Here is a 13,303-nt window from a genome sequence, read left to right as displayed (position 1 = left end):
GCACGTCTCTTAACGACCTCTCTTCCTCCAACTTTCTCCCTCTCTTGCTCTCTCCATTCCACATTGTTTACCCTCCACTCCAACGCTGTACGTCACCCCCCCCCCCCCATAAATGCCTGTTCTTTACCAGCATCTCTTGTCATTCTGTCCCCTAGGTTCCAGTGTCAGTGGCCATGATGAGTCCCCAGGTGATCACGCCGCAACAGATGCAGCAGATCCTCCAGCAGCAGGTGCTCTCCCCCCAGCAGCTCCAGGCCCTGCTCCAGCAGCAGCAGGCCGTCATGCTGCAGCAGGTAAGCACAGACTCACACTGAAAAACCAGTAGCGACCCCGAATGTCCTTGTTTCCACTGAGCAGTTCGGTTCGGCACGGTTTGGCAGGGCACTGTAACCCTTGATCTGGCTTGCGTTTCCACTGCAGATAGCATCCTTACTTGGTAGGCGGGTTTATGTCGGACAGCGATAGCCGCGGGTAGAGTATATACAGTCTATAAGCTGTTGAACTGCACTAGCGTTACATCGTAGCAGCAGGGGGGAAAAAAAACACCTTACCTTTTTTTTCTAAACACAAGACTCTTGCCAAGGTGACTACACATGGATTAGACAAACATTTAGCCACGAGAAGACCTACATTTGCCACATCAGCAGAAGGAAGGTATGCTCTAGATGCATACATGTCACGTATGTACGTATAACAGGTATAACCTCTCACACAACCCTGAGTCACTCCTGTGCTCCCGTGTATGGCAGCCACCAGTCACGCTCCTGCCGACTCACCGCAGCCCTGTGTCCTTGACACGCTTACCAAGAGGAATCTGAAATTGACGTACTTGTTCATGTCACCTCCAATTAACCGCCTCCACTGTGTCGCTGGCTCAATTCCCTGACAAGCATCCATCGGGGACTGAGAGAGTAGGGCACTGTTGGGGCTGAACCCCATGCAGCTGACTGATGGGTGACGGATGATGCAATATTTGGAATCAGCTCGAGAAAGCGCATGCACACTCGGCACAGAGATACTCGTGTCAAGAGTTGAAATGCATTTCTCATTCATAGATTTGATTAAGGGAAAGAGAATTGTTTAATTAAGAGTGTCAGTCATTCTTCCTCTTCATTAAAAGCGCCCCCGACTCTAGATTTGCTTTCAGTACAATGGAGTGCCTTTGCGCTGTCTTTCTTCCACTGAAGTTCCATTGTTGATTTATGTTATGATTAAGTGACTACACTGAGAGTTACAAAACCCCTTTTTGCAATTGCTTTAAGGGCTCCCATTAATTTTGAATACTAGTGTCTGTGAAATCATGTGGATATTTCCCTGGCAGTTAGCAGAGGACTGGACCATGTGTTCCTCGGGCCGGCCTCACACAGACCCTCTCATCCAGGCCAAAAAGCCAATCCGAAGATTACACTTAAAATAAAACTGAAAAATCATCGTCTCGAAAAGCTGTCACAGTATGTGTGTTAAAGGACTCGGCTCACTGTAGCGAACCTGTTCCTGAGAGGGTTCATTCTGTTTATTTCAGCCCACTCCGAGGGAAGCCAGGGCACTCTGGCTGCCAAATGCCTAGTTAATATGATGAATTGTTGCCCCGTACTGAACTGTGCGACTATTAAAAGTCCATATGGGGAAAGGACTGTGACAGACAGCTGGGATACAAATGCCAAAAAGCAGTAGGGAAATTGTATTTATAATGTGCAACAGTTTCTTTTATAACCAACATGTGAAGTGCAGGCAAGTCTTGTTAATTGTAAAGGATCTACTTTCAGTGGGGGGGGGGGGGGGGGGGGGGTGTTTTGCAAGAAAATCTATTTAAGTAAATTATTCCCCAAATGACATGGAGTCAAAGTGCATAACTGAAATTAAATAGATATTTGAGCAACCTTGCTTAATTACCTATGATTGTAGAGATGCGTCCCTAGACAAACATGTATTGACTAACCTTTATCATCTGCCTCCTCTTTACCCGTGTGTGTGTGTGTGTGTGTGTGTGTGTGTGTGTGTGTGTGTGTGTGTGTGTGTGTGTGTGTGTGTGTGTGTGTGTGTGTGTGTGTGTGTGTGTGTGTGTGTGTGTGTGTGTGTGTGTGTGTGTGTGTGTGTGTGTGTGTGTGTGTGTGTGTGTGTGTGTACAGCAACACCTGCAGGAGTTTTATAAGAAACAACAGGAGCAGCTTCATCTGCAGCTCCTTCAGCAGCAACACCCAAAGCAGGCTAAAGAGGTAAGTGTCCCCACATAGGCACACACTCACACTTATAATACCTTGTTACACAGTCAATCTTTCACATTATCAAGGAGCCTGGCTGTTTAATTTATTAGTGATTAGGCGGAACCCCAAATACATACAATACCACAAACTCTACTTTTGCGACCATTCGTGTGATGGAGACCACTGCATTGACTTGATTGATGTTCACACACACAATATGCATACTCACCCAATCTCACTGATTTTATAGAAAGTAGACCATAGACAAAGGGGTCCTAGGTCCGACTAGATAATGAACGGTTTCTGCAGCGCGTACAAACACACAAACACAAGCACCGCTGCTAAAGTTACAGTGCGTGTGCGGCGCTCATAAATCACATTGACAGGCGATACCCAGCGTCAACAAGACTTGGTTCTGTCTGGTTGTCTTTGGAGTGTGACACAGTGTTGAACCCTGATACGCAGTCCAGGGCCACATCCAGTCAACACTGTTCGTGTGGAAGCAGTTTAAATTGATCAGAAAAAAAGGTAGAGCGTAAACACACACACACACACTCCCTCATCTTTCCTTTTTATCTCTCTCTCTCTCTCTCTCTCTCTCTCTCTCTCTGTGCGTTGCATCTCAGTGTCTCCTCAAGCAGCCCATTATGCTGCCCCAAACAGGAAGCCGCCACTGACCTCCCGGCGGCTTTGTTTCTGTTTGGATTTCTGAATAGAGTTTTTCAGGGGGGGCCTCCGCCATCAAATATGGAATAGAAATTGCTACCTTATTTCTCTTGAGGCAGGAGGGGTGTGGGGTGGTGGAGGGGGCAAAACCGCCTCCCTCCATCACTCCATTATGCAGCCTGTTTTCCAGTGAGTGCATCACAAGTTTCACCCCCCACGCCCCATCCATCCAGCATGATACAAACATAGAGACACACATGAGCATTTCATGCTGCTTGCACACACACATTCATATGTAGAGCTGGAAAACATTGAAAATAACAGTTAGAACATTACATTTATGAATCCCCTCTTTTGACACTGCAGATAGAAAGACTGGATATATTGGATCACATCTAGTCACATGTAGGCGTTTATGAAATGTCAGTGTTCTACAGCTCAGATTCCAAGCTGTATTTGTCTCTCCCCAAACTTCCCTCCCTCTCCTGGCTTTTTTTTTCCACGGTGACTGAGCCTGATGTTATTTTGTTGTTGTTATTGTTGTTGTTTTGCACTGGGCTTATGCAATCGCCCCTCTGGCCCAGCGATAAACAACTCAGTCAGGCAGCGAGGAGATCGGGGGGGAAGGGGGGGGGGGGTGTGTGTGTGTGTTTGCGCTTGTGTCTACGCATTCACAAAACGCACGTGACGCTGTAAATATCTCATTCCACCCGGGCTCCCTCTGGCCACATAAGCTGTAACAGACCATCAGTGAAGGCGAGACAATTAACTATCAGAGGGGGTTGTGGGGGGATTATACCAGAAGGCTTAGTATCATACACAATCACAAGGCACATACACTGACAGGCTTGAGAGCTGGTGTATCGGCAAAAGCTTTGTGTCTGCTCGTGTGTGTGTGTGTGTGTGTTTGCCCGTGTGTGTGTGTGTGTTTATGCTCTCACAGACATGAACACACATACACAAAAGAGAGGGGAAGGCAACAGCATTGTGGTACAGCCCAAAAAACAAAAACAGGAGGGAGATATTAAGTGAGCTCAGACAGAGCGGGAGAGAGTGCATGGAGACATAAAAACAGGCACAGAGAGGTAGCGCTAAGGTCACAGCACAGGCAAGTGAATGTAGACTCTCCACACACACACACGCACACACACACACACACACACTGCTCACGTCTCTCCTCTCCCTCTCTTTCAGTAGTTAATTTCTCTGTAATTTTCCCTCCCTTCCCTTCCTCTCCTCCGCTCTCTTCTCTATAGCAACAGCAGCAGCAGCAGCAGCAGCAGTTGGCGGCCCAGCAGCTGGTCTTCCAGCAGCAGCTCCTGCAGATGCAGCAGCTGCAGCAGCAGCAGCACCTGCTCAACATGCAGCGGCAGGGCCTGTTGTCTCTGCCAGGGCCCGCCCCCGGACAGGCCGCGCTGCCCGGACAGACCATGCAACCACCGCCAGGTAAGCGCCAAGGTATGGACAAAGAGAAGACACTTTTTTATACTTTTTGTTAATCTCGACTATAACCCAAGTGGTGGTTGAATGCTTCCTCGTCTTGTATTGTCTGCAGCTGATAAAATGTGGAGCTAGTGATTCTGGAGAATGATTGTGGTTTAAAATCAATGTTTTCAGTCAAAATCGGTGGCTATCTCCCTCCCGACCTGCTACGTGTCTGTGTGTACTGTCCAGTGTTAATACACAGCAAAGGCTCTGGAAACGGATATGTAAACAAAGGTGACCCACCGTAGCTAGCATGCTAACATGCTCGTTTACATAGCCTAGGCTTTGTATTAACACTGGGGGGGTGGGGGGGGGGGAATTCAGCGCACACAGTACAGGTAGCGGATTGTGCCGAGATATTCACTGATTTTGACCAACAAATTGTTTGACTACAACAAGCATTCTCCAGAATCGCTGACTGCACCTTTAAGTGTCTGCTTCTGTCACTGTCAGATTTCCATCTTACATCTCTGTCCGTCCTATTGCTCTTCTGTCTTTCCATCCTGCCTCACTTTGTTTGTCTCATTGGTATGCACCTGTGTCCCCACACCCACCCACATTATCTCTAAGTATGTCTGTCTGTTTGCTTTTGCCCTCATTGGTATGCTCTTCCGCCATCCACTTTACCCTAACTCTCCACATGATCGTTTTTGTTTAGCCTTCCCATCTTCCTTTCTCTTTCTCTTCTGATTGTGGCTCTCGTTTGTCTTTCTCTCCCTCTGCTCTGCTCTGTACATTTGTGTTTGTTGTTTTCTCCATCTCCTCTTCTATTCCCCCACCGTTCCCCATCCGGTTGTTATTATTATTGTTGTTGTTGTTTACTGCCTTTGCCTAGAGCCAGGGAGAGGAGAAAACAAAGAATATAAAAAGGACAGACGCATAAAGAGAAGGCTCCATTTTCCTCTCTCGAGCCAAGTAAACACCTATGTGTTGTTGTTTACCGGCAAAATGGCGGAGACAACAGAGAAGAAAAAAACAACAGGCAGGGGAAGATGCAAGAAAGAAATCAAAAGGAGTGGAATATTCCCCAATTATTTGCCAAAGCTGCTGGAAAACAGAACGGCTTGTTTATCGCGCAGATATTCACTGTGATCAATGTTTCATAGGTCTCCCTCATTGAAAACACACACACCTTGGAGACTGAGGACGATCTGTTTCCATGTTAAAACCAGTAACTAGGCAGAGAGGAGGGAGAACAGAACACACACTTGAGTTTATCGATGAGTATATACTTTTGAGTCCAAGCTCGCACGCAACGAAGCAGCATAGGATGATAGTCACTCACTGAGGGCAAGGCCTTGGGTCATGCAGTTGTATACTACTTTTCCTGCTATGGAGTAAAGTTTTTAGAGTTTTTTTCAGGGTTTGCATTTAGTTGAACAGTCACATTTCATGTAATTTACTGTATATTTAAAGTAGCTATTTGGAACTTTTAAATACTTCTGAAACAGTCTAATTTTTCCTCCGATTATCATAAATTACATGTAACAGCAAACTTACTCTCCTGCCTCTCTCTCTTGACTTCCCTAGCTGGACTGAGCCCTGCAGAGCTCCAACAGTTGTGGAAGGATGTGACTAGCGGTGGTGGTGGTGGCGGCGGTGGAGGTCACGGTATGGAAGACAACGGCATCAAACACATCAGCAGCAGCAACAACAACAGCAGCAGCAGCGGAAACCACGGCAACGGCCATGGCCACAACAACAACCACAACAACAATGGCGGAGGCGGCGGTTTAGACCTCTCCACTAACAACAACTCCAGTTCAACTACCTCCTCCTCCTCCAATCCCGCCAAAGCTTCGCCGCCCCTCTCTCACCACTCCATCGCCAACGGACAGTCCCCCGCCCTCAACCACAGAAGAGAGCGCGAAAGGGAACGGGAAAGGGAGCGAGAGAGGTACAAAAAAAAACGATTGAAAATGTCATCCACCCACCTGTTCAAAACAAATTATACAGCACATATGGGAAAAAAACAGAGAAATGTTCGGTAGCAAAACCCCCTTGTTGTTGTTTTTTATTCCGTGATTCAACGTTCAGGAACACACATCAGAACTCTGCGCTCCCCATCCAGAGTGTTTGTCCTCGTTTAAAAAGAACAGCATTGTTACAACAGAGAAAACATGGATGTTTTGTTTATTTGTTCAATAGTTTATTAGTGTCTTGGTAATATACATATAAAAAAACAAAACAAGAGCCTTGTTCTCCCCGGGGACTACGTTTGCCATTGAACGCACTTAGCTTGCACACCAGATATCAAAAGCGGAAGCCATGCAAGGCAAGGCAAGGCAAGGCAGGCGCACTCACAACAAGCCTCTCTGGCAGGCGAGACAAGGTAACCTCCTTGTACATTAAGTATTTAGTGCTTTTTTCTCTTTTTTTTCTCTCTCTCTTTTGAAAATTACCTTCCTTGCTTGCTTGTCATGTAAACAGAATACGTGATGCCTTGAGTGGCGTTTCCAGGATGTTTATCCTTGTGATGGCGTCTTTTATAAATGCACCCCCGCACCCAAAACACTGACTGTTCACATATATCTGCCTATCTGGCCCATGCATTATTCAAAGGCTTTTCTTGGGCGATATTATAATAAGGACTTAGGGAAGCGATGTGTGTGTGTGTATGTGTATGTGTGTGGATGCTTGGTAGAGACTCACACTGGAGGTTGGAAGTGCTGTGTAATTGGTTTAAAGTAGATGCTATCTCTCCAGTCCCACTAAAAGGAGGCTTGAAAAAGATACCTTTAGAAGACAGAGAGAGAGAGAGAGAGGTATGGAGGGAACGAGAGGCGAAGGAGTGAAAGAGGGTGAGAAGAAAAAACAGACTTTTTATCTGCCTGTGTCCCGAGGGGTGTGTGATGTCTCATAATGATCGAACAAGGAGTATTGTCAGGAGCGCTGCTTACTCACATGCCACCGATCGATGTGGGGAAAGCCCCCTCTGTAAAACACAGTGTGAGCTCTGCCAGAACACAACAACACACACACACACACACACACACACACATATATACAGTATATTCATGCACACAGCCATCGACCACACACAAACATTCACATGCATAAGCTGCCAAGCGCACACATGCAATTTCCGCAACAGATTCTCATTCACAATTTCCCACACACACACACACACACACACTCACATGCTTATGCCAAGCCTAAAGGTTAAACTGTCATCTTTAATAGGATGTGCTGTCTAAGGCAGGGTCGTAACTTATTTGGGTGCCATTTGAGAAACGCCAGAGCCACCCCTGCTCCCCTTGTCCTCAAAAAACATAAGTTACACAGAGTATTAATCTCCTGATGAAAATGATATGGCTGTCTGGAATTTTGAATGTTTACTTGAAAGCATCCAGCCCTCTTCTTCTCCCTGTAATGACTTTACAAGATGGGGGTGGTGCAGACAAAGCTACAGCTTACTCTAAAGTTCCATCGTGGATGAAGTCACAAATGAGTCCACACGGTCTCTTAAATGAATGCAGTTGCATAGTGAGATTATTTATTTGAATAGAAATTCACAAATAGACATGGCAGCACAGGTGAGCTATGTGTCAATAAATCAGTATGTTTCTCTTTCTCTCAGTATCTCCTAAGTAACCTCAGCTATTGAACAATTCAACTGAACTGACCTGTCTTGACCTTTCCTTGCTAATTGACTGCACAAACCACCTTGGCTACCTCGTTTGCTTACTTTCTTTTTCTCTCTCCCTCTCTCTCTTTCTCTCCTTTTTTTGCTCTTCAGTTCACTACATGAAGAAAGCGGAGTGACCCACACCCACCCCCTGTACGGTCACGGCGTGTGTAAATGGCCCGGCTGCGAGAACATCTGCGAGGACTTCGGACAGTTTTTGAAGTAAGAACCGTGTGCTCTTGTCACCTCTGTCCCTGTTAACACCGTGTGGGGTTTTTTTTTGTCGCCAGATATTCATATTTTATTGTGACACACTCAAAAGTTACCCCCCCCCCCCTACACCATAGCACCTCCCCTTTCTGTGGGTACAGCAAGGCCTAACAAATAAATGCACCAGTGCCTTTTCAAAGAGCACATTTTGACCTTGCAGACAGCCAGTTTGACAGGAGTCAGTGGCAAGCGGCCCAGGATTCAAACCAACTCTGATCCATAACAAATCTCCTTTCTGCCGTGGCAGGGCCTGATAGGTTTGTGGAGGGGAAAAAAAGCGTCAAAAAGCTAATGGCAACTTGCACGGCCGCACACTTACCTCCACAACAAAGGCCCCCATTCACTGTTGTCATGGTGCGGGCGCCAGAGCGAATGAACTCTTCATGCTCCATCAACAATTTAGTTAATTAGCTCATTTGTAATTGGCCGGCTTTGTTGCCAGGATGTTAGTGGGGGGACATCAAAGGAAGAAGGTGTTTGCAGCACTGCCGATTACAGGTTATCACATTGCCACTCACCGAGAGTCTCTCTCTCTCTCTCTCTCACTATCACTCTTTCCCTGGCTCCCTGCTCTCACACAGAGAAGAAAAGAAAAGGGGAAAGCTTTAATTTGAATATTCTAATTAGATTTGTAATTAACTGTGAAATAACGATCTGGCGAGTGTTTTTCACGGGCTGTAAATGTCCATGCGAATTCGCATAAACTCTTGAAATCAGGACATTGTTCCGGCGTATTTTCCCAAATTATGCATTTCTCCACAGGAGTGACTGTAATAAGTTGCAGAAAAAAGAGAGGAAAGAAAATGCACTGATACAAGAAAAGTAGTCCACCCATGGGGGAGCTAGCGTTAAGATTTAGGTCAGGCTTTTCACTAATTCTACGGCAAGCTTGTGAATTAACAGCGAAAAGGTGTATCCGTGAAATGAAATGACTCTAATAAATACAGTGTTTACCGGTTCTTTGAAAGACACAACCAGACATGACATTAAGCTGGATTTTCACACTCTATCAACGCGTACAATGCACTCAAAGGAACCGTAATTGACAGCGATGGGTTTAAATGAATCAAGAGGTGAATATATATATGACAACTATAGCCTGACAAGTGTGTTTGCTTATCCCCCTGTGGAAAATGTGCCACACACCCGTCAATGTCAATAGCAGTTCTATTACTAGCAGGCAATGCAGCATCCATAGGCATCATCCAGTATGGTTTTTAGAAGCCGTGCTTATGAAAAGCTGGTTTGCTGTCTGCGATGCGTTTGGACTACATGCGCACTAGTCCAGGTGGAAGAGTTTGCCTTGCAGCTTGGGAACAAATGTGTGTGTGAGGAGGCAAGCCTGTATGGGATTAGCAGTTCTCCTTGTCCTATCACCTCAGTAGACTTACTTAAAGAAGACATCAGTCAGCCTATCTGCACTGTATGCCCTGTTCACACCCAAACAAGAAAAAATGTTAAGTCTGTGTGCTCTAAGGATACTGTGTCCAAGTAGCTTAGCTTGGTTATTTAGGCGAAGGGCAGAGATACACATTGTATAGAGCACATAGCTGCGATTCTGGTAAGCTGGCAAGCCAATGCAAAAGGATGCACGGTTGTAAGGAACACACTGCGAGAGCGAGGAAGACACAGACAGAGAGAGAAAACAGGTAGATTTCAAAAACTTAAAAGGAGGGAGAACACAGGTTGGCAGAGGGTTTTGTAAGAACGTTTGCCAGAACATTGGCTGCTACAAAGCAGAACAGTGTCTGGGTTCAGAGACACACACACACACACACACACACACACACACACACACACACACACACACACACACATCCCTGCAAGTCAGAGGCTGGCTCTATACTGTAACCCAGCCAGCACATAAAAACAGGCACCAACAAAGAAGGCAGACTCGTCATCAGAACAAAGATGGCTGCTCTGTGGCGTACCTCGGAGCAGTGATTGTAGGTGTCAGAGGGAGGCCTTTTATGTTTCCAGAGATGCCAGTCGGCTACACGAACACACACACACACACACACACACACACACACACAGGCACAGTTTAAACGGGGTTACATAAAGCGAGTGTCAGATTTGGATGACAGTTTAGATGTTGGTAGTTGTGTGTGGGTTACGTGTGTGGGGAGAGGGAGAGGGGAGGGGGGGAGGGGGGAGCAAGCTGTGGTGCGCTGCAGGAGCTTGTCTCAGCAGCGGTGACACGTTTAGTCATCTATTGTTTTGTTGCTTGAAGAAACTTGTCAAGATCAGCATTTAATAGCTCCTCAGTTTGCTTTTTAAGTGTTCTCACCTGGAAAACGGTAGCCGCGAGGTGGCTGGCACCCTGAATTAGCTCTCTGAAGTTCAAAATGAAATAATAAAGATTGCTGGGAAGGTTTCTTGGGAGTGGGTGGGTGTTGTGGTTTATGTGTGTGTGTGTGTGTGTATGTGTGTGTGTGTTTTCTGTATTTGTGTTGGTTGCATGAGAAAAGAGATAGAGAAATGCTATTATAGCACGCGCTGGAGCTATCTTTGTGGGGGAGATAAAATAGAACATACAAATGAATGCTTAAACACATTGCAGAATATTGCCATATTTATAGATGTACAAAACCTCATTCTCACTTACTTAAATATGTGTGTAGTCCAATGCATTTCACCCTTTTTGAAAAAACTAAACAAAACAAAAAACACCAAGATTATAATAGCATTTGATGTTTCTGTCCTATTATGTACATGTCTTGTCCCCCCTACTTTGGCCTTTCCACTTGTATATCAAGATCCTCCCACCTCCACTAACATAGTGTTTTTACACACAAACAGACACTTGCTCCCACACACACACACACACACACACACACACACACACACACACACACACACACACACACTTAACTCTTCCACTCTGTTGTCACCACTCTGCTCTCCTTATTACTGGCAGGAAGGCAGTGCTCCATGTTCAAATGGCAAGCTCAGCCGCTAACCTGAACGCTGGTGTCTGTAACCCACTGCTAATTAAACCCACAAGGCAGCAGCCAAGTGTCTTCTTCTCTATATAATGTACACACACACGCGCGCGCGCGCACACACACACACACACATTCACACTCCGGAGGCAGGCAGGCCTCTGGCCCCTGGATAGCTGAGCTCCCCTCCACATGTCTGCTGCACTGTGACAAGACCTTTAAAACGGAGGGCATTACTTATGCACAACTACCATGGGGATAGCTTGTGTGCATATATGTGTGTGTACATGTATGTTTGTGTATATATGCGTGTTTGTGCATATCAGTAGGTGTCCTGTACATTTGTAGTTACACATTGCTTTGAGTAGGCTTCTATTTTTTTCTGCGTGTGTGTTTTTGTGTGTGTGCATTAATTTGCATCAGTGTGTGTGTGTGTGTGTGTAGACAGCAGGCTGGACTTGCTGTTCTCTGCTGGGCCTTTTCGTCGCCCCTGATAATACACACAGACAATTAGCACAAGTGTATCATCCATATACGCTGGCTTGACTAGATTTATTATTGGGCCCTTAGTGGACGTTGATGGCCTATACATATTCATACATACTGCCGGGGGAAAACCTTTGAGATGTTTTCTGTTCCCTCCGCTTTAAGAGCAGAGAGAAAAACTGCAGCATCCAATAAAAAATTAGTCTTGGGGGTTTGAAAAACAACGTCTGTGTCTCTCATTCCCCCCTAATATTCGGTTGTTATTTGCTTTGATTTCCCTACCTTTGCTGCATATCCCCCTCTTCATTCAATGCTACGCTAAAAGGAGCCAATAACAGTAAACATAAACAGTAGCCAGCCAGGCCTGACAGTAAAACATCTATCTTCCACCTTGAGGTTTAAACGAGTACACCTGGATGCTATGGTAAAGATGACTCACTCTGACTCTTTTTTTCTAATACTTATTTTTCCTTCAGCGCTAGAGTTTAATGATGTTTTTTTCTGTTGTCGTGAGTATAAAGAAATCATACAAGAAAGAAAAAGGGTCCAGACAGGATATAAAACAAGAGATAAAAGTAAAGTTGTTTTTATGTAATTAGAGAAGACAGTCTAGAGCTCAGAGGAGACGAACACAAAGCACTTTTTTCTGCTCACATCTCAGTAAATAAGGTGTTCTTCTTTCATTGTTGTTTTCCGTCTGTGTCTCCCCCCCCCCCCCCCCCCCCCTTTTGTCTTTGTGTGGCATTATTAATGCACAGTAGGACAACGCTGCCATTTGAATATTTCATAAATGCAAGTATTAATCTGCCTGTAATCTCCCATGCTAACCGGCCAGAGGTGGTAGGTGTGTGTGCGTGTGTGTGTGTGTGTATCGGAAAATAACTGTCTAGAAAGGCTGTGGAGAGGGCTTAGCACAATCGCACACACATACGAGACAAACAAGCAGCTTGTCGATGAAAGGCAAATTTAATAAAGATTTCCTTCCTTCCTTCCCTCTCTCTCTTCTCTTCTTTTTTTTTGTAATGAGGTATCTTCAGGGACAGCGAGCAAGGCCCCCGCTCTCTGCTTTTTTTTTGAAGCAGCTGTAATTCATGACACACGCCATACATCAAGTGCATAAGATAGCATTATGGGCAGTGAAATGAAAAGGGTATTTGCAACATTAGTTCCCTCATCCTGGCGAGGGGACGTGATTAAATGATTAATGTAATGCCCCCCTTTTTTTTTTTGCATGCGCATTCTGAAACAGCAATTAGGCACAGGGCTGGAGAAATCCACCAGTCCGTCCCTCCCTCTCTCCCACCCACTACCACCCCTCCTTTTTTTCTTTTTTTTTAATGCTACCTCATTCTTGATTTATATTGAAACATTTCTGAGCATAAGAGCTGAAAACAGGTGCAAAAAGTACAAGCGAAGATGAGATGGAATGGTTATAAATGTTCATGGTTTAATTGAAACGTACAGAGCTATTGTGATTACTAATGTCCTATTCAGCTTTTGATTGGCAGGCCGAGAGAAACCGGCCTCAGTGGGTTCTTGTTTTTGTAGATAAACAAGAAGTGAGGGTGCTGTGGAAGACAATATGTGATTGGAGAGTGTGGGTTTATGTGTGTGTGTTA

General features: G+C 45.4%; 1 protein-coding gene across 2 annotated transcripts in view; it reads left to right on the top strand.

Annotated features, from left to right (window-relative positions):
* The window catches only part of foxp2 (forkhead box P2), a 101,786-nt gene that overhangs the window by 69,966 nt on the left and 18,517 nt on the right, over window positions 1–13,303 (top strand). For both annotated transcript variants that reach the window (XM_080051057.1, XM_080051058.1), the window contains 5 exons: window positions 156–293; window positions 2,130–2,216; window positions 4,127–4,316; window positions 5,886–6,252; window positions 8,095–8,205. In XM_080051057.1, the coding sequence (XP_079907183.1) occupies window positions 156–293; window positions 2,130–2,216; window positions 4,127–4,316; window positions 5,886–6,252; window positions 8,095–8,205 (893 nt within the window). The remainder of the gene's footprint in view (window positions 1–155; window positions 294–2,129; window positions 2,217–4,126; window positions 4,317–5,885; window positions 6,253–8,094; window positions 8,206–13,303) is intronic.

This window comes from Ammodytes marinus (assembly GCF_949987685.1).
Source record: "Ammodytes marinus genome assembly, chromosome: 22".
Taxonomy (NCBI): Eukaryota; Metazoa; Chordata; class Actinopteri; order Uranoscopiformes; family Ammodytidae; genus Ammodytes; species Ammodytes marinus.
The sequence above is the reverse complement of the archived record's forward strand: the minus strand, read 5'-3'. Positions and strand labels throughout refer to the sequence as shown.